Source organism: Myotis nattereri (genome assembly GCF_964212035.1).
Source record: "Myotis nattereri genome assembly, chromosome: 15".
Taxonomy (NCBI): Eukaryota; Metazoa; Chordata; class Mammalia; order Chiroptera; family Vespertilionidae; genus Myotis; species Myotis nattereri.
The window spans coordinates 19,526,032-19,548,463 of NC_138090.1; the positions used below are offsets into that span (position 1 = coordinate 19,526,032).

A 22,432-nucleotide genomic window follows, 5' to 3' on the forward strand; every position below is an offset into this window, starting at 1 on the left:
AACAAAAGAAAACTGATCTTACCAGTGAAAATTCCAGGGGTTTTAGTGAGCCAGGAATCATGAAGGAAGACAAAATATATATGAGAAATATATTTTGGTCATCTGAATGACCAAACATATTTCTTATAAATGACAATATCACACCTCAAGTATATTTTAGTTTTTAAAACAATCAAATTTGAGTAGTGACTATTAGCACCAGCCCAGAATAGGAAGTCTGTTTCCTTTTCCTGGATACTAAACAAAGTTATATTGACCAACTGTCGTTGTAAGAAATCCAGAAACCAGATCACAGGTGCAGGCAGCAGATAAAACAATTGCTACATGAATACAGGAATCGCGTTTTAGTCTCTATCTAGTCTTTTGATGTGACTTTGTTCCACTATGTCCTGATGGTTCTTTTCCAATCTAAACTACAGTCCAGGAGCCTCTGTGTACCACTATGGTGGTATGCATAGTTCTCTGGCAAGTTGTACCAAGAAAAAATGAAAAGCCGTATTTTACAAGTGGTAGCATTTTGATTTGATTTATAATGCTTTCTCAGACACGGTATGGCCCATAATATGCATATGGCAAACCCTAAGCACCAGCAGTTGTTTTTATCTTAACCGGTGGAAAATATAACCACAAATGCATACACAGGGAGAAGTGATTCGTGGTGTCTGAATCAGCAGTACAGTAATGTACAAAATGAGGTCTCCACACTTTTCTTATTTTTCCCGTTCAGACTCGTTTTGTTTTGTTTTGTTTTCTGACATTAAGCACCACTATGGTGGGAAGGGAGAAGTCAGTTTGTCTTAATGACCCACCCTTTTCTGCCACCAATGGGTTGTGTACTCCAGGGAGTTGTGATTCCTCTGCTCCTCAGATTTCTCATCTGTGCAAAGTGAGCTGTGGTATCATAATGGTTACAGTAACAACATTGAATGTGTGACTCTAGGGGCTGTCACTTTACAGGCATTGTCTCAGCTATGAGGTTGATACTCTAGTTGTCCCTGGTGCAGTTGAGGAAACTCAGAATCTGGGATGATAAGCAGCTTGCCCAAGAGCATGCAGCTGGTTGGTGGTGCAATGGAGCAGACATTGAGCCTGGCCTGCCAGATTCTAGCATTGTCTGCTCAAATCACCACTCTCTTCAGTCTGGATGCTAAGGCTAGTAAGCAATTGAGGACCTACTAAGTGACAGGCTCTCTTTGGGGGTTGTCACACATGATATCTTTTTTTTTTTTTTTTTTAAAGAGAAGGAAGTGAAAGAATAGAGTAACTAAGGCACTTAATTAGAACCACAGTGAGAGCTGAATTTATAGCGAGGCTTCTCCATACAGTGTCCAAGCTCTTCCCAGGGCCTCACTTTGCCCATGCAGCTCTCCCCTCTTTGGCCCTCAGGCAGGGACAGGTGTTGCCATGGTCTGAAATGCTCTGGTTTTCTTTCCAGTGCCAGCTTCCAGCTCACTCTATTACCATAGCCCACTGATATGGAAAAATCCATTATTAATGGCTGCTATGATAATTTACACTTTGTCCTAAAGAAGTTATTATTGGCATGAAAGGTTCAGTTATTTTTCATTTTTGATATGTGTACTGATCCTTTTAATTTTTTCTCTAATTTGTTTTACGGAAAAAATTAAATATAACTTATTAATAGGAACAACTTTTTTTTTTTTTGTCCCAGAGAGCCTGAGACCCTGTTGCTCAGTGTGGAGCCAATTTAAGTAATGATGGTAGAGCTTTGTAAACCAGGATGCCAAGCCCAGCTTGCTCTCTTGTACTCACTGTAGCACTTGAACATCATTCTTTTTTTTTTGTTTAATATATTTTATTGATTTTTTACAGAGAGGAAGAGAGAGAGATAGAGAGTCAGAAACATCGATGAGAGAGAAACATCGATCAGCTGCCTCCTGCACATCCCCCACTGGGCAAGTGCCCACAACCCAGGTACATGCCCTTGACCGGAATCGAACCCGGGACCTTTCAGTCCGCAGGCTGACGCTCTATCCACTGAGCCAAACCGGTTTCGGCTTTAACATCATTCTTAACTTCACTGAGGTTTAGTCTCTTTTCTGTTAGATAGACACAATGACATTTCCCTCAGGGATTACCATAATTTGATTAGATAACAAATGACATATTGCATGTGTTCAATAAAATGTAACCCCCTTCAATAATTAACAGAAACTGTCAATTTATGTCTTTTTTTTCCTGTTACTTATTATGTTTGAAAAAAGCAAAATCAGGGTTGCAGGCCTAGGACTACAGAGTAAATACTAAAAAATGGCCCCTCTTTTCCCCCTGCTGTTTTTTTTTCTAGGCCCTCAGGTTTTCACTTCAACTAACAGTGGTCAGGGAGGAGGTGTTCTGTGACTTGGAGGCAGTAAGTCCTAGTGTGAGAGCAGTAAAATCAGAGTCAGAAAAACGAAGTCCAATTTCTCAGCACTTTACTAACTCTACGACCTCTTGAAGTCAGTACTTTCTCTGCTCTTGTTTATTCATCTGTAAAATCAGAAAAGCACAAATATCTCTTCTGCTTTGTTTGTTGGGAAGAGCTAAACACACTTGTTATACAGGAGGTTGCTTTTGTCATTTCCCCTTATTTCATTCATTCCATAGCAAGGCTGCTGCTGCTGAAAGGCTTATGTTTCTTCTCATTTGTAATCACCAAGAGGTGTTTGAGAACTCTGGTATTTCTATTCTTACAAAATCTGGTACATTTTTGGTTAAATATCTTGACATTTATTTTAAAGAGATTATTTATTCCCCATGACACAATGTGATACACTTATCATTATGTGATATCAAGTCCATTATTTACATATTTTAATATTCTATTCAAGAAATAGCAGTAGCTGTGGATCAGCTATTAGAAGAGTAATTTTTCTGTAGTTCTTTATCTTCTGAATTCACCTTTTCTCCTTTAGATCATTTGAATTACAACTGTATATTGTTTAGGTTGGGTGTGAGTATGTGTATGTGTGTGTGGTTTCCTTTCTTCAGTATCCCATCATTTTTCATTTAGGGTTTCTTGGGAATTGTTACTGAAGAATTTTATTGTAGAATGCAATTGAATTCACAGCCTAATGCATTCATCAAGATAAATGTATGCACAGCATTTAATGTGTGGATTTGTACACCTGATGTACTAAAAGAAGAAATGTTAATTTCTTGCAGACAATTATCAGATGATTTAAAATTTTTGCTAAACAGGAATTTCTGTTTCCATGTGAGGCATTTTCATAATAAAATCCTGGCACCATCGCTAAAGAGGATAGTTTTATACAAACAGAGAAAAACAACAGCAAGTATTTTCCCTTAGGACAGTTTTACCAACAATGTACCAACGGCGCTGAGTTATTTCTGTCTTATCTTATGCCATTGTTATGAAACATAACGCGATTTTACCTGGATGCCCTCCCGGATATTCAGGAATTAGCTCAGTAAGTTGACTGGCTCTGCCAAAGGCAAGACCTCCAGAAAATCGGGAGGCTCTGCCGCCTCGCCCCTCCCCCCACCCACATCTCCAGAGGGGAAAAAAGGGGTTAAGGCTTATTGGAGAAGAGAGGAGAGGGGAGGGGGAGCCCCGAGGAAGCCCAGGAGCGGCAGGCCGCGCCTCCGGGTCCAGCTTTCATCAGCAGCGCTGCGCGGTGGAGCTCTGAGCGCCGCTGTGAATTCGGAGGAGGGATGCTGCTGTCAATTTGTGGGACCGCTGCTGCGAGTGGGCGTGGCCTCGGGAGCGTGGATGCTTGTTAGGAACAACGCTGTTGCTTTTTAGTGAGGAGTCAGGGCTGTGGTGTGTGTGTGTGTGCACGAGGGAGAGAGAGAGAGAGAGAGAGAGAGAGAGAGAGAGAGAGAGAGAGAGAGAGAGAACTGGAGAAAGGAGGGAAGGAGGGAGTGAGGCTGAGGGACCCAGAGGTGCTGAAGACAGAACTGGCAGAGGTTCTGCGAACAGGACTGGAGCGCTGGGAGAGCCACTCAGGATCTTTCCGGGGAGCCCGATAAATGTGAGCATGGGGTCAGTCACCGGAGCTGTCCTCACGATGCTACTTCTGTCATCGACTCAAAACTGGAACAGGGTCAGAGCTGGGAATTCCTGTAAGTACACAGCCAATGATTTAAACTTGCAGGGGGGCTCTCTTCCAACTTTCATTCTGTTGTTTTTATGATTATTATTTGAAACAAAATTGCTGCAAAGCATATTGCTCTAAATGAAGCATCACTGAAACCTTTTCCAAATATGTCTGGGTTTACACCTGTCTCTCCTCTTGGTCCGGTCAAAATATGCAAAGTCTCATTTCTCTTTCTGTCTATGAGCAGAACCGTATCCTGTCATTTTTGAATATTCATTGAGAAAGCTCAAGTTCTAGTAACAACGTTAAATTAGCATCTTAACCAGGGAATAGCCTGCGAATGTCTCCATTTCTGCCTTTCTTAGGATTACTGAATTTTATTGGAATTATATCTAACAAGAAAACAACTGGCAGACTTTCCATTATGCTGCATTAGCTGAGATTTCTGAAGTTTGCAGTTTGGCAGACGGGTTGCTGGTTGCATCTTTAAAATGATGCCAGGCTCATAACTGGAATGCACTGCAGGATTCAGGAGCAGACTTGGTGGAGGTGAACCTCAACATCAGGAGCTGTGCCCTCACAGCTGAAAGGACGAGGCTCGAGCACTCCTGGAAGAGGGGGCTTGAGTCCTGCATTTTGCTAAAGGAAAAACATTCTGGTGATTTTTCCAAAATAGTATTCTTTAGTGATTTGAATTTTTGACTTTAGAAATTTGCGATTGAATACTCTGATTCTGAATCAAGGAAAATTTATAAAGATCATATTTCTAATTTAAATATTACTCAAAATAATTTGGCAGAAACTTGCTAAATCCACTTTTTACTAGAGATAGAAAAAGTTTTAAAAGTTGTATTTGGCTAAAAAATGTCTAACTGGAAGAATTTTTTTCCTCTTTGATTAATGATAAACAAGCTCTGAAAATCCAACTTTTCATCTCACCTGGATTTTAAAGGGAAAAGCTCATTTGCTTTTCAAGAAAGGAGTATGAGGCCTGCTCAGAGATTTATTTTGCTGCTGTGTAACCAGGTTCAGGTTGGGATGGTTACAAATAAAGCCAGTAGAAACAAGGTGTTTGCTATGGCACATCCCTTGAGTACACTAAAGTGCTCTGATATGGGAAGAACATTATAAACACCCTTACTGGGTTACAAGTGAAATGTTCATTTATACTGCATGGCTACTGTGATGTTGTGTTTGCATTTACTGTTAGCTCATTTAATGGCACGGTGTATCTATCATTCTGAAAGAAAGAGAACTTCACTCAGATTCTGCACTGTTTCAGATTCAGTTTTAATTTGGGTCAGAAGAATCCAATGAGTTAGTAAAATGTGCATATTGCTACCTAGTGAAAATCTTGGAATGCTGTAATGGTGGCATGTGACAAACATTGCATCAATCAAATGAACAATAACAACACAAGCACACACAAAGTTTTGTAGACAAGGCATAAATAATTCATCCTCCAACTACTGAAGTTCAACAAAAAAGGAAAGCACTAGAGGTCACTCTTACAATGTACTGCACATCACTTGCAGCACCCTTCCCTTAGTCTGGCCTGGATGCAGTCGTGTCTTTTCAATGTACCACCCGCATTTAGGTTTAAAACATATTGATGTGATTGATTGGTCTCCTAGTTGTTTACATTTGTTTGTTTTCTTGAGGTCTAATGAAAGGCAGGTCAACATAAAATAGCTTTCTTTTGAAATATATCTTCTTAGAACAGGAAAGATGAGTGGCTGAGGTCTGAGGAGAGCAGATATTCATGGGTGCTTAGCTCTGGCTGAGTCTGTCTCTGACACTTAAAATTTGGATCCTGGGTCTGTATTCTACCAGCCTTGGTTTGTTCAGGAAGTATTTTAATGTTCTTCCAAACATTTGATAAACTTAAGGAACCTATAAAGTTTTAAATTGTTAGGAGTGTTAAATATGTAAGTTGGAGTTCTTGGTTACCATATGTTGAGTTGAAGTTCTTAAAGTGTCAAAAATACAACTAAATGACTTCAGATAATTAAAGTTGCATTTAGTAATTTCTTTTTAATATCACTTTGGCAGTATGATTTGCAGCAGTGTATAAAAATAAAAAATTATTTCCCGATTTTTATTTTATCTTAAAATATTTAGTAAGTTGTTGTGTTTTTTTTGAAAGGAAGGAAACAAAGTCCACTTGTTACCATGGTACTTCATATGTTTTATCCTTCTTGGAAGAACAAACATACATGTTTACCAGCAAGATTGGGATTCAGTGTATGGACAAGTGACCATCAACCAGCATAGCATTTTTTAAAGCGTTACACAATAACTTCAATAATAATCATTCTGAACTAGGCATTATATTAAAACACGAATCAATCTTGAATACCAATATTAAAGCAGAGAGAACTGCATATAAATAAAGAAAATGAAAGGTCCAGCTTTCAGGTGAATAACAAAGGCCTTTGCCCTTTATTTACATCGGGTTCACCAGGAGCCGGTCTGTTATCCCAGTGAGCCCAAGGCCGCATGTGACAGCTTTCCTGGGACAGGACTCTGTGAGCCGAGAGATTAGATGCACTTCAATTTGAATGTTAGTTGATCTGATTAATCAACAGGAAACCACATTAGAAGGATTCTATGCAAACAAACACACATACACACACATACATGTTCATGTATATGTACAGGGGTGGGCAAAAGTATGTTTACAGTTGTGAGTATCCGAAACGGAATTTATTCTTGTATTATTATTTATTAATTATTGTAATAATGTCCGTTAAAACAACTGTAAACCTACTCTTGCCCCACCCTTTTCATGTTCATATGTACATGTGTATACAAATATATTAAACCACCAGACCCATGTGCTTACATTTTTGGTGTTTCTGCTTACTCCTCTTCTGTCAAAGGATAACATATGTTGAAAGGACCACATTCTTTGCCTACGAGGGCCCTACTTGACTTTACAAAAGTAGTGACCCAGCCCCAGGTCTTTCCTCTTTGTTTGGTCAGGATGAGTTTGTTATTATTTGGTCCCTTTCATGAAAATAGAGAGTCACATTCCTATAGAAGGGCTTGGTCTTTGAGAAGTTGCACAGGCTGTTGGTGTCTTCACTTGCTACTAAGAGACATGCCCTGAGAAGGGAGTCATCTCTTTATTTTGTAATTGTTCCTATGAACCCAGAGTTTCTTTCTGACCATTAAGATGTTGTTGGGGGTGGGGATGACTTGCCACAGAAGAAGGAACAGTTGTAAGTAGTAAGGTAACTAGTCGTTTTGCTTTCATTTTTATTCTTACAGATTATGTAATGGAGGCTCTCTGGCCTCAGGTATACCGAGCCTTACTGTTCACCAAGTAGCCTGTGAATGACTTAATTAGAAGTTAATTTCTCCCTGCATGCTCTCTTTTCTCTGATATAAAGACTATACCTGATACCTCCCCTGAAGGAAATAGTAAAGAATATGTTAAAATCAGCGATAGATAAAGGTGATTGCTTGAGTAGAGGATCATTCCTGTGGACTCTGGAGTGCACCAGGACAGATCCTCAAATTATTAAAACGCAATCTTGTAATTCTTTCTGAAGCTGCTTCTTTCCTCCTCTTCCCCCAAATTCCTATCCAGAGCAAGAAAGAACTAGAATATAATAGTAAAGTACTGATAAAATATAATTATATGATGCATGCATAAGTAGCTGGGCTGTAGACATAAAGGTGAGCATGCATGTTGACTTACTTTTCGAATAGCAATAGTGATTTTCATGAAGAGCATGATTTGGGTGCATTCTTCCCACTCCTGAGTGCCTGCATCCTCAATCATTTTCATAGGAACAGCTTCTAGCTATGTGGTTGCTACAGCTCATGGCTAACATGGGGATCAAACATGACTCACATATCTAGTGTTTATGCTAAGTAATAAACATTTTAATGTCTTCTAAAATTAATTTTGGAATTTGTATCACATAGAAATAATTCCTTAATGGGAGTGAATCTCTACATCAAGATTGAATTAATTTAACTCGTGAGTGAAAACAAATTAATAGAACATCAGTTGTAAGATAATGTAATATTTAGCTCAAAGGTTGGTAAAATATGGTCCATGGGACAAATCTGACCCATTGCTTGGTTTATATAGACTGTGAGCTAAGAATGGTTTTTACATTTGTAAATGTTAGAAAAAATTTAAAGGAGAATTATTTGTGGCAAAAAAGAATTATGTAAAATTCAAATTTCAGTCATCTATTCTTTTCACATGTATGGCAAAAATTCATACTCAGTTATTATTATGCTTTGAAATTTATCAATAAAATTTTCTTAAAATTGATTTCTCTCTTATATAAGGACCTATATAATAATATTTTCTAACTGGCCCTTTGTAGGAAAAAATTGTTGACTTTTGATTTAAATAATACACAATATAATATAATGTTGAGGCATGGACAGTATACAAATTATACTGCTATGATGAACTTTAGTCTTAATTATCTAGCACACAAATACATACTTGTAGAGTTCTGGTACAGAAGGTAATCACTAGAGTTGCCAGGAACTATAACAGAAGAAATCTTCCAGCTAATATCTTCCTCATAAGTTTCCTTATAAAGGCTTTATTGTTCAGAAATCTTGTTATTTCAGTGAGTATGAATAATTTATAATTATTTGTAAAGTTTCAGCAATTTCGGTTGCTAAAGGGGCACTTTCAATCTCAAGTAATCCCATTAGTATAAGAAATTCAATAAAGTGTATAAGTAATTGCATCTTAGAAATTTTGACTATGAATTCTGTTGCTATTTTATATTTTCATGAGTATAAAATATTCCACTCCATACTAATGAGAAACTCACATTTGGAATCACCGATTGTATGAGAAAAATGATCTCATTGGAAGTGTTTTCTTGTCCTGTGACTTTTAGAGTAATAGCTTCCTAGAAATTCTGAAATTGGCAAACTTTCTAGAAAAAATTGAAAACTAGATTTTCATTTAAGCATTGCCCACTGAGAATTCATAATAATTGAGCAGGTGCCTTTTACATACTCATGCCAAGATAATTAATTTTTATGTAAATGCCTTGTCTATTTGGAATTGTATTTATTTTTCATCTACAAGTACTGATGATTGGCCTCATTTTATTTACATTATACCCTTTACTACAGTGTTTTAAAAAAGTTTAAGTTAAAAACTACAGTAGGATGTAATATTTAAAATTTTTTCATTGAAATTCCATTATAGCGTATTTTTTACCAAAATATATGGACGTATGTTAAAATAATTTATTTCTCATAATACTGTTTGTAATGTTTCATCTCTAATAAACAATTTCCAAATCAAAGACAATTTAGGACAGTCTCATAGAGTTCACTGAAGTGGGACTTACTCTGAGTGTCAACAAAAATGGTGATGGGTTCATGACTGTTCACTCTGAACAGACAATTAGAGATAGTGACACTCAAGTTACATGGTTCTAATTTTTTTTTTACAATAGAATATCAGTCCTGCTTGACAAATACCTATTTTTCACAATTTGATACTATATTTAGAATTTGAATCCTTTTTTACCATTGATAAATCAATATTTGGGCATTCACATTACATCCTATGACCTTTAGGTTGCCAAGTAGTTAGGTTATCTAAGAAGTCCTTCCCTATCCTTTCTAAAAATCTTTTGCTTCCCTCCTTAGTGATTGGAAGTTTACAGAATGGCTTAGCCCCTGAAAACAGTAGGAAGAATAATAAGGATTTTTCCAATTTGTTACATAAATCCCATATATGCATATTCATATTGGTAGGTAAGTATTTCTGGTGAAAATAATGCAGGCTTTGACCAGATTTTTTCAGTGGCCTTGTGTTTCAGTTATTGCTTAGCTTATTTATTTTTTCATTTTTATTGATTTAGAAATTGTGGCCTCAATAATTTGTTTAGTATTTATCTAGAATCGTTACAATTTTCCAAGTTGACTAGTATAATAGGGAATGGTGAATCCATCAGAGAATATGTGCTTAAAATAGGAGATGCTTCATGAATTAACCACATTTATGAGGTGAAATGATCTGTGTTGTTGTTGGTGGTAGTGGGGTGAATTCTCATAGATTAATAATTGCTGTAATTGGTATTTCAGTTAGAAACTTTTAGAAATACTCTTTAATGAACACATCTTTGAAAACAGGTCTTGAATTATAGCATCAAATGCAAAGATAAGTTGATTTTGGTTACTTTAAAAAGAAAAATCTCAAAAAGAGAAATAAATGCCCCAAAGTAAATGCAGACAAAAATTATGGAGCTTTAGTAGAACTGTGACTATCATTGAAAAGTTCTACTTAAAGGAAAAGTAAACTCACCAAAAAGCCCCACTTAACTGAGTATGCTTAAATGAAATAATTTACCCTAAAGATTGATATTGTAATCTGAAGGCTTTGAGTTTCTTTAAAATGCTTTAAAATGTTTTGAGAAAGAATATAATTTACTTATAACTCTAAGTTACAATAAATTGCATTTCTAAATAACAAAGATGTCATTGACCATCGGGTTATTTTCTTAATTATTTTTTGGGGTAATTTTTATGTCTGAGATTCCAACATTTAAATAATGTTTCAATGAGTTCTAAGGCTGTAATTGTCTGCATATACTATATAATAAAAGCCTAATATGCAAATTGTCCTCTACTGGGAGTTCGACTGCTCGCTATAATGTGCGCTGACCACCAGGGGGCTGTGTGGAACATGGCGGGCGCCAGCGACCTGGTGCTGGCAGTGGGCAGCAGTGAAGGTGCTGTTGGTCCTGATGGGCCCCAACAAGAGCAGGACCCCAGCTGGATGGTGGAGCAGGTGAGTGGGTGGCACCAGGCCAAGGCGGGTGCTAGTGGGGACCTGATCGGCACCCACAGACGGCGACCAGCAGCAGCGGCAGCGGGGGGCAGGGCCGCCACATAGCTCCCAGGCACTGAGGGAGTGGGGGGGGGGGGGGGGCGCGGCTCCGACCTATTGCCCCACAGGTGGTGACCAGCGGCTGGCAGGCCCTGATTGCCAGATCGGGGCCGGGCCCTGGGCTGGGACAGGGACCTGGGGGTGGGTGGCGGTGACCAACCTCCTGTGGCGCCTGGGTGGGAGGCTGCGACCTCTTGCCGGCAACCTGGGGGCAGGGGTGACGGGGTCAGAGGTGCGGTGAGAATGCAGGGTATCTGCTAAGCTCGTTCTCACTCTCCCCTGCTATCTTCCCCCAGGATGCCAGGGCTTGCACACCAGGGAAGCTCCCGCGCTCAGGTGCCGGGCACCCACAAGGAGCCCGCCCCGCACTCACGTGGCCTCTTCCAGGTGAGCCCGGCCACAGCCGCCTGGACTGCAGGGCCTAGACTGCAGGGGCTGGTTGGGCTCCCCGTGGATTCATGCAGGAGCCGGTCTGCGAGGCCAGCTGGGAGAAAGTGGGCTGCCTGCCCGGCTTTCCTGTGGCATCACTGGGGGGCCCAGAGGCCCATGCTGCACCCCTGCCTGTGGCATCCGGCTGCGCTCACTGCATCTCCACATGGGGACTCAGGCGGAGGGGGACATGAGGGGCCGGGGGCCCAGGTGCTGCCCAGGGCCCAAAGGTCAGCTGGGACCTGCCCTTCCACACCAGACGCTAGCGCTTCCATCGCTGGTCAGGCCAAGGGACCACACCGTGTGTGAATTTCATGTACTGGGCCTCTAGTGTGTGTGTGTGTGTGTGTGTGTGTGTGTGTGTACACACACACACACATACGAACACATTTGACATCTTAAGTAGTTTAAAATTAGTAACCATAAAATTTTTAATGCCATAAGTGTTTATATATAAAGACACACACATATGCATATGTACATATATGTATATATGTGTATATATATATATAATTTTTTTCCCAGTAGAATTATTGTTCCTGGTTTATAATCTAGGAATTTAGACCCTTCTCAGTGCTGATTGCTCTTCAGGGTCCTGGTGACTCTGGGTTGGTAAGGACCAAAATCTGAGATGATGCTGCACAAGTGAAGATATTTTCAATTCCCAGTTGACTTTTGGAGGATAAAATTTCCCCCCAAAATGTCTTTTGCCAAGGTATTCACATACATGATACCTGAAACTATGGTATTATGTAATAGAAAAGAATGCACATGCAAAATCCATTACAAATGATCATTATTGCTTCAGTTCTCCTGAGGAAAATGGGTATTTGGAAGAGGAAGAGTATGTGTAATGTTTTTCTCCCATTGAATTTCCATCACGCTTCACGGAAAAGTGGTACTCTGCTAATAAAACTGGAGAAATAGCATAACAGGAGGTAAAAATGAGCCTGTTTATGTTACAGTTAATGAGTCATTCCAATGTAATAATTGGAAAAGTGAGTGAAGCCTGAAAACATTTGACATCTTAAGTAGTTTAAAATTAGTAACTATAAAATTTTTAATGCCATAAGTATTTAATAGAGAAGTGATGAAATTTACCTCTAAGGTTTTTAAGTCACAAAGGGAAAAATGGTATGATATGTATCAGTTGGCCTAAAGATCTAATTACTTTTTTTTTTAAGTACCTCTCATTACTTAGCAGTGCTCTACAATAAGATATTATGTACTTTTCAATTGTAAAAGACATATTTGTATCTATAACCCCTTCTTTCCCACTGGCAATTATGGTACTTACAAGTGAGGTCATAGGCTGATATTAGTTTAGAAACAGCATGTAAATATATAAATTCACCTGCCTTCCTCAATTACATTTATTGTGTAGTTTTTAGACAAACTACACCCTCTAATTTTATTACTTGACATACTCTGCAGTTATAACCTATACAGAGATATTTTTAAATAGATTTTTATTGATTTCAGAGAGAGGAAGGGACAAGGAGAGAGACAGAAACATCAACAGTGAGAGAGAATCATTGATTGGCTGCCCCCTGCACACCCCCACTGGGGATTGAGTCTGCAACCTGGCCTTGTGCCCTGACCGGGAATTGAATGGTGATTTCCTGGTTCAAAGGTCGACGTTCAACCACTGAACCATGCCAGCCAGGCTGTACAGAGATCTTTTTAAATGCCCTCTGAATGAGGAAATGGATAAACTCTCCTCGGGACTGGAGTTGGTAGATGCTTGGATGACATAGAACAGACATTTGAACCCATGGCCCCCAACTGAGAGTCCTAGGTTTTCCTGATAAAAAGGGATTACCTTAGCTGTACCAGACCCAAGGGAGAGATTTTTTTTTGAAAAATCTGAGGAAATTAAAATTCCCTCTGGGCTAATAGCTTTGCTCCAAAAGATGGAATATATGTTTAGATATTCAAGACTTGTCTTTAGCTTTCAAAGTTATTAATATATGTTTATCTTTTAAAATATATTGATCAGCAGATAACCAAGCAAAAGGAAGGAACTAAATTGAAAATAATGTGTAAGGGAAATGAGTTGCTGAGATTAAATTGTCATTGTCAGTGTGTGTGTGTGCATGCGTGCGTGTGTGTGTGTGTGTGTGTGTGTATGTGTGAGCTCATGTGTGGTATGCATATACTGGAAGATTTTGTGGGTAGGAATTGGGGAACAATCCATAATGGTAGAGAAATGGAAAACAGTTGCACCTATGTGGCACATTATAAATGATATTTGGAATAATATAACATTCTATAGTCCAAATAATATATAATTTGTTGGAATATAGAATATGATTGTTTTTTATTTGCTACCATATCAGAATAGTCTTCAGTATGGTTTTAACACAGAATATGGGATTTTAACATAGCAAGAGGCCTTTTGGAATCTAGTTTAAACTCATCCTCAACAGAGGGGAGAGGGACAGGTTGCCTTTTTGATCGCAACGTACTTTATTTTCTAGGATATGACATGAAGACCTCAGGGTCCTCAACACTTACCTCAACTTCTATTCATTCCCAGGGTGCTAGTGTTTCTGAACATGGCAGTGACAGCAGAAAATTGCAGGAGAGATTTTGGCTTTAAAACCACTAGATAAATTGAAGCATAATTCAACTCTTGGAGACAATGCCATAAAGTGATACTGGTACCAAGAGAAGGGCATTATAAACAAAGTTTAACATTGTTCCCATCATTCACGTTTAGCTGGGAGTTTTGGCTGACGTTAAACAAAAAGAATCTATCTCCGGGGCAGGAAGTTGCATGGATGCTTAGCGATCCTCATAATTAAGGATTTATAATACATATTTACATTTGCCATGTTTTAGATGTTTGGGACTTAATTAAAAGAACATTGCTAAAATAAAAGCAATTCTATCTAAAGTGGTGGTGAGGGAATTCTGTGCAAGGTTATGAAGCTGCTCAATTAGGCTCTTTTGTTCCACTGTGTATATGATTTCTGTGCTTATTTGAGCTGTTGTACGTTAACGTCGAGTCTGTATTATAATCCTGTGAAGAAAACTTCACGTGCCTGTAAAATGTCATAACACAACCTCAACTATCATAACACGTGTAACTTTCCCTAAAACAAACAAAACGAGGGAGATAATTTGGGAAAAGAACTCGAATCCATTTAAGAAAGCAAAGGGCAAACAGTGAAGATAACATATTGGTTCCTTAAAATTGTGGCATCCTACAGTACCTAATCACAAAATTCACAAAATGGAACATGATAAAATATTTCATAGGCAAACATCTACCAGAGAAATGAAAAAAAATGTAGGCTAATAAAAAGGTGGTGTAGAATTGTAAGTACTCAGAATAAAATGATGATCACAACAGTTTGCTATGCTTGACATATAGACCTGAGCTGTTTGCTGGTGTGGCCACATTCATTCCTTGAAAGCTGAGCTGCATGCTTGCCTGTGGAATGGTCTTTCTCAGCCCCTTTCTGTAATTGCAACATGGAATAGATTAGCATGAAGAGAATGTATGTAGTATCATTAATCACTGAACCATTCTCCAGAGAAGACGCTGGCAGGGCTCTGTTTTTCTGAGTTAGCAAAATTGAGCCTTCCGTGATCATTTTCCTCTTTCATTTGCCTGGATGTGAGGATGGTCTGGCTGTGGCATCTGTCATCTCGGTGATTGCCAGGATTGATTTGGCCGGTACAACTGGAGAGGCAGCTGTCCCCTTCCTCCCGCACTCCTTCCTGGGATTCCTATTCCTCCAGTTCCATATCATATAATAGATTTAAATACTATACATGTTATCATATTTTTAGGTAAGTTTTCTGTAATGCATCGATACAATCCATTTTAAGGTTTTTATCCAAAAAGAAAGCAAGTCTTTCTGTGTAGATATTTAATTGTTAGGTGTTTTCAGCATTAAGTTGAGACTTGTTAGCACAGCAAACAAACTCCCTTCCTCCTTTATATTTGCTGATCTTCCGTGTGTGTCTGTCTTCATTGCTTTGTCACCTTCTCAATCCTGCCCTGACCCCATGTCCTATGGCCTCTGTCATGTGGCCTTTACATCTGCTGTTTCCTGTGCCTGCATTGCCTCCAATCACTTATTTCTGAATCCCCCTGGAAAACTGTACAAAGCAAGTATCACTTCCTTTCTCTATGGAGTCTAATTTGGTCAAACCACCTCAACTCTTACCATGTGCTTAGCAAAAATTCCATAGCACCTCCAGTGTTCACCTGTTCCTGCCCAAACATAGAGTGAAAAACTGATTGAAAAATGTCTCTCTTACAAAACTGTAACATCTTTGGAACGCAAAGGTATTATCTTAATCATCTGTATCTGCAACACCTAGCACAGTGCCTGGAGTGGAGAGGCTATTCAGGCAATGTGGAATGAGCACACTGATAGACGGTTCTTTTTTTCCAGTTGAAGTGCCCTTGTGTGTGCGCGCGCACGCACACACACACATGCGCACGCACACACACACACACACTCTCACAAGATGAATGGAAGCAGGCTAGATACATTGGAGTGTTGATTTAGAAGACCATTAATTTCGCTGTTTTTAAACTTTATTTGGTTTTGTACTTACCTTATTACATTTCATTTACTTGGGTTTCATATTTCATTCCGGTCTATCATAATCCATTAGGATGCATATTATCATGGCCAACTTACCCTTACTGTTTCTTGCTATCTCTCTTCCCCTCCCCATCCCCTTTTTATTTATAGGCAATGTAATTTGATAGGCCACTGTATCAAATCCTTTGGCCAGAGGATTCTCAATGGACAGAGGAACAGTACATCTTCCTCCTTCTGGGCTATCCTGTGCCTCTCCGTCTTGGGGCACCTCCCAGGGCATTTCCTTCAGTTTGGAAAGTTGTATTGCAAAGTTCTGTCCACTTGCTGGGAAAAAAAAAATGTAAATTTCTTCATCTCTCTTGGACTTCAGTTCCTTCATGTTGGCCTTTATTTTACATTTTCCCACTTGAAGACCCTTTTCCTTTACAGAGAATATCAGAAAATTAAACTTAGTTTTTCTTTTTTGCTTCATCATTAATTTTAATCAGCTCAACATTAACCCACAACGTCCAACTACATCATTAACTTCAGAAAGTGTTCCTGCAGCTTTCTTACTCTTCTTTTGCCTACAAATGTACACAAAAGTTTTTTCATTGCCTTTAGCATTTTTTACAAGCACTAATGAGTTCTGTGCTTTTATTTTCTTCTTTAATTGCACACATGCTCTTTTTAAATGATTTTCCTGTAGAACTTTATCACTTTTTTAGATTCCTCTCTTGTTTTGTCTTCCTATTGTATACCTTTGTGATTATATAGTTCATAGCTTTCCACACATGTTGACATACATCATTAATAATGACAAATGCTCCTTTTGCATTGGGCTCTGTGGACTCTAAGGTGGTGGAGTGTACCTCGCAGGCCTGTGAGGCAAGCACTGGTATCACTGTTTTACAAATAGGAAATTGAAAATTAGGAGGTCCTTCCAAAGCCACTGAGTAAGGAGGAATGGGGCTGAGGCTTGGACCAAGGTTAAGTGAGGACAAATTCCTTGCATTTTGAAATGCAATACACTCACTTCCTGCAGAAGCCTTTAAAAGCATCTCCTCAGTATTAGAAGCCACACATGCCTGTTCTCAGGGTCCCCTCTCTGGTCTGATAAATTCTAAGGTAAATGCTGCTTTATTCCAAGGAGTCTGTCCCTTGCATTTTATGACAAGCTCTTCCTTACTGGTCTGAGTTAATGTAACCGTAAAATATTCTCCTTTGAATGTGCTTGAGCACCCTTTCTCCTGGGCACCCAGAGACCTAGCCACTTGATCCGAATTCCTTCCAGGGGTCAACAGTTCCATGAACAGAGTCTAAGGGGCTGAAACAGCTCACATCACAAAGGAAACCCAACTTCTTTCTGGGAGATTTCAATACGCCTGACCAAGGCTCTCGGACAGTATTGTTTCTTCCCTCCGCAAGGCAAAACTTTTTTCATTAACAGTTTTGTTTCTTTCCCTCTCCATGTTCCGGGCTACCCTCCCTTTGTGATGTATTTGTCTACTCGGGCTGCCATGACAAAGTACCACAAACTGGGTGGCTAAACAGCAGTAGCATATTTTCTCAAAGTTCTGGAGATTGGAAGTCAATGATCAGGGTGCCCTCAGGGGTGATTTCTGGCAAAGCCTCTCTTCTTGGCCGGCAGAAGGCCGCCTTCTGGCTGTGTCCTCACATGACCTTTCCTCTGTGTTTGTGATCAGTTAGAGAGAGATCTGCTGTGTCTCTTCACAATTAGGGCCCCAGCCTTATGATCTCATTGAATCTTAATGTTCTCCTGAAGGGCCCTGTCGCCAGATATAGTAATATTAGAGGTCAAGGCTTCAATATATGAATTTGTGGGGACACAATTCAGTCCATCACTGGTGTTCTCCCTGTTACAGTTGCCTGAATAAAGTGACTTTTCTCTTAGCATTTGGAACAATTTTTGAAAATTTAAGAGCAGAGATAGTGCTCTTACTGACTGAAACTTATCAAGCGAGTTAAGTTGTCTTCCAGTTGAATTCCTCTTTGGTGAGGTTGCTAGGATCCCATGTGGTGTATTTTCATCCATTGGCTCCCAAGGCCTGGTTGCCATGAGGTGGGACCACCACTCTGTCCCTTCTGTTTATTTCCTTTTGTCTTTGCCTGGGGCTCGCTAGCTCCCTCTACCTGAGAGTTTCAGAGATCCCTTTAAGGTGTGCATCTTATTGATACAAAAAGAAAATGCCTTCCCATGATTTCCCAACAGTTTTATCTTTAAAGTAAGTCATTTCCTTTGTGTGCATTATTCTATGCTGAATTCTCCTTCCAACAAGTCTTAGAGACACACAGGATGATAATTTACTGCCCTTTATTAAAATCACCTCTTTATTGATCACCTACACTCCCACAGCAGTTATCATAAATATTATTTTATCCTCTTCCAAATTACTCTCTCCTTTATGTTCCCAGGCCCTGGTTGTGTTGCAGTTTGCTCTGTGTGTCTCTCATGTCCCTTTCCCAAAGTTAATTTTGCAACCTGTTTTCTCTCTCACTTCTCCACTTTAATCTGTAGATCTCAGAGCACACGGATTCTCTTTCTTTCTGTGATACCTTCTATGAGTAGTCCACAAACAAACAGACAAACCACAAACAAAACAAGCAATCATCATTCTAAAGACTTCTTTAAATTCAATTTAAAACTTGCCTAATTTTAAATTTGTAGAATGCCCTCCTCATATCGGGAATTGGGACAGATGTTTGCCATACATTATTTCACTCAATCTTAACACAGCATCTGTTCACACCCAGTCATTTCTTTATGCTTATTTCCCCATCCTCTCCACTGCATTTCCCTTGTGGCTTAAATAGTCTTTGTATTTGTCTCTTTTAATGGCTCAGAGTAACCTGTCAAGTGGATGTGCTCTTATTTAAACATTCCTCTCTTTTGAACTAATTGGTTGTTCATTGATTTATTTTTAAATTCTCTTAGTCTACCAATATCTGCTTCTAGTTGTATATGGCGTCTTAAGAGTCTTTCATTCTCTGAGATTAGAGTATCTTAAACCACTTACAAATGTCAATGTCATGAAGTGTTCAATGTCTCTGTCCCACTTTGGCAAAAATATAAATTTATTTTGGAAGGAGATACTTAAAGCGGTCGCTGTCTTACACCCTTCCCTTTTCTGCTCAAGAATTTATAACACTTAATGGTGGTTTCGTGTCTCTTCTGGCAGCATCACATGTTCAAACATGAATCACAGGTGGTAGGTAGAGATTGCCACGTTTGACAGATCTCAGAAGTGCATCTGTCACCCTCTAGGAAACCCTCTCACTCATCAATTGGTCTTGTCAGTTATACACACAGCCGTCTCGTCTCTATAGCCTTTAGCAGAAGCATCAATCATCCCTACATGTGTCCTTCTCAGGAGCTCCAGTCCTGTGGCCTCGATTGGGCAAATGCAGGTTTTGGTTGTAACCGTGAGCCTAATGTCTTCTCCAGAAGGCGGGAGCCACTATTTATGGGAAGAACCTCTTAGCTGCTATATCACTCTTCCCTTCGATTTTGATTTCCTTCTGGGACCTTAGAGTTTTGTCTTCCTTTAACATTTTTTTATACTTTCTCAAGAAAACAGACTAGTATTGCTCAATACTTTCATTCCTAATCAGGGAAAGCAACCTATATTTTATGAAGATCACAATGAAAAAGAAAACACTTGAGATTTACAATTTTGAATGAGAACTCTGTTTCCATTAGTAAAGTTGAGTCCCAGAGAGTACATGATTCTCTGGAAATATCTGATATGCCTTTAAATGGGTTTCTTCATTAATCCCGATCCCTTATTTAAAAAAGAAAAATATCAGAGACATTCGGGGCACTCTGTGCCTTACTCTTTCTTTGACTGTTGACCCCTATTCATCTAGCCCAGCTCTCTTTATAGTTATGCCCGGGGCTCTTAATATTTCCTCCTTTTTTACACACAAGCAATACGCTTCACCTTTAAATATCTGCTCTATCAAACAAAGCAATGAGATTATCATTTTAATAATATTTACTTTGATATAACAGTATTGATGAGCTGCTTTCTTGTCTCCTTCCTATCTTCCTGATTACACAAGTAAAAATTATTACAGGAAAGTGATTTTGTAGGGCATTGATAAATTGGTTCTAAAATGAATTTCTCCTTCATTTGAATAATACATTTTTTAGGTGACTTCTGTGATTCTTCGCTTAAGGCAATTTTTCACAATGTATACTTTCACAGCTTTATGACTGTTTGCTTGGAACTAATTGGATATTGGTGAAAATAAATGTATTTAATCACACATTTCATATGCTAGGTACAATACCAGGTGAAATACTACAAGAAAATGGCTAATGCTAGAATTGAAATTTAATGCATCTTTTAGAATGAGACTATCTGTATTAAAAAATACAATTGATGCCCTGAACTGAATGTAGAGTTTTCAGCCCGGTAGTTTGAAGCAAGAGTTGTGATCAGCTTTTATTCTTTATGTTTAACAGACATTTCTTAAGCTACACATTCTTCTACAAGCAAGAGATGGAATAGAGGAAGTCCCTGTCTGTCTACCCAGTTAACATTTTAGAGTTCTGCTTATTTCCCTAATGGCGCTTCCGGCCATTCAATCTCTAAAACAGCTCTATGTGGATTTCTTGTTCAGGGTAGTGGATAAAATCATAAATCCCTGCCATTCAGGGATCAAAACAAAATGAGGAAGATAAAAAATATGCCTTAAAGTAACTCTAATAAAAATCAGACTATGATACACAATCTACTTCAATCTAGATTTCTGATGTAATAGCATTCTGATTTATTTGGTAACCTATGTGTTTCCTCTCATTTCCTTCAAAAATCAATAAATGACCAATAGTATTACTAGAGTTGATATGAGTTTTTATGGTTTTCACTGACTGTGAGTTGATAGTTTGGACATTTATCCCTATGAATGAATTGCAGTAGATGAATATGTTCCCTGTTAAATGAACTCTGTAGTTGCAGACTTCGGGACTCTGCTTATTTTTCAATTGGCATTGATGATTCAGAGAATTATACTTAAGAAAGAAAGAAAGAAATACTAGCTAAGTCTATTCTAAGCATGTTTGGTGAAGTAATGTTTCTTTCCCTGAAAGTATTTGATTTCATACAATTACTTTTCACCGAGTTGGGTGATTATTCATCCAGCCTATTAAAGCATTCCTTATCCTTGTGATTTCTGAGGCTTCTTGGGGTTTCATCTTACTCTGCTCATTTTATTCACTTATTCACTCAACAAATATTTAGTTAGCCTCTACAGTGTGCTGCCTATCATTGCACGTCTTCAGCATGGTTTTGAAATGTCATAATGGTCGGAATCAGTAACTTCTTGTCAACAATTGAGAATGGAAGTTTTGACTTCCAAATACATAACACTTTTGGGATTATATTCTATGCCTAAGGTTTTTGCTTTTCTTTAAAGCAAAATGTACAGTACTGTTCAGGGTGCTTTCAAGGTCACCACTGTTAGTACGGGCATAGTTCTCAGTGGATACTTTGGCTAACTCTTAACCAGCCCACGCTAGGCTTAAAGCTCAGCTTTCTAGTTCTGGAGCAATGCACAGCACAACATGATAGGTGTGATGACAGAATGTAATACAGGGCATTTGGGGAGGTTATAGGCAGAACATCAGAAAAAGCTGTTTTTTGAGGGATGAATAGGAGAGCCAGGAAGGGGAAGAAGTAGGAGGAACATTCCAGTTAGAAGGATGCCCGCAAAGGCATGAAGTTTTTGCTTGCACTTCAAGTAGTCCAGAAGGACTGGCTGAAGGTGAGATATGATAGCAGCGAGCACTCAAGAAATAGTCACAAAGTGGCCAGGTCATGAGGAGTCCTGTATATAAAGCTAAGGACTTAGTATTTTATCCAGAATCTTGAAAGGGTCATCTTAACATTGTGTTATGGGCACACATGTGTGTGACACTAATTAGATTTTCATTCTGTAAAGTTGAAACTCTTAGCAAAATGAAGGGTGGAAATGAGGAGGGAGAGGAATGGAGTCTAACATGGGAACATAGAAACCAGATGTTTAACTGTTGAGTTCATTCATATGAGAAGCAGTAAGAGCTACAGAATAGCCAAGAGAGTGACAATGGTGATAAAGAGCAGGCAGCAGACTTCTCTCATGTGAACGTGTAAGACTGATAGTGTCATGGCTGATTGAAATCAGAGATACATGAGAGCGAGAAGAGATCAGTTCCAGTTGGTGGTTTTTACTTTTGTTTATTTCTTGTTTATCTGTTCCTTCTCTACAAAGGATCATATTTAAAGTTTTTTTTTTTTTTTTGAGATTGTGTGTGATACATACAATGCAATATTTTACAAAGATTCATGCTATGCTGATATATTGAGTAAAATCTTTCTGAAATAAGGCTCATTCAGAATACATTCAGGCATTGCCTAAATGTCCTTGCATTTATTGACATCTCTTATTTTTGGCAGGAACAAGAATATATCCTGAATTAATGGTTTCATGAGCATTCT

The 22,432-nt window shown here is 38.8% G+C and overlaps 1 protein-coding gene across 1 annotated transcript in view; it reads left to right on the forward strand.

Moving 5' to 3' along the window:
- The first annotated feature begins 3,770 nt into the window (after positions 1 to 3,770).
- Positions 3,771 to 22,432, forward strand: part of CNTNAP4 (contactin associated protein family member 4) — a 242,690-nt gene continuing 224,028 nt past the window's right edge. The window contains exon 1 of the mRNA XM_081107966.1: positions 3,771 to 4,086. Coding sequence (XP_080964092.1) covers positions 4,002 to 4,086 — 85 coding nt within the window. The 5' untranslated portion in view covers positions 3,771 to 4,001. The remainder of the gene's footprint in view (positions 4,087 to 22,432) is intronic.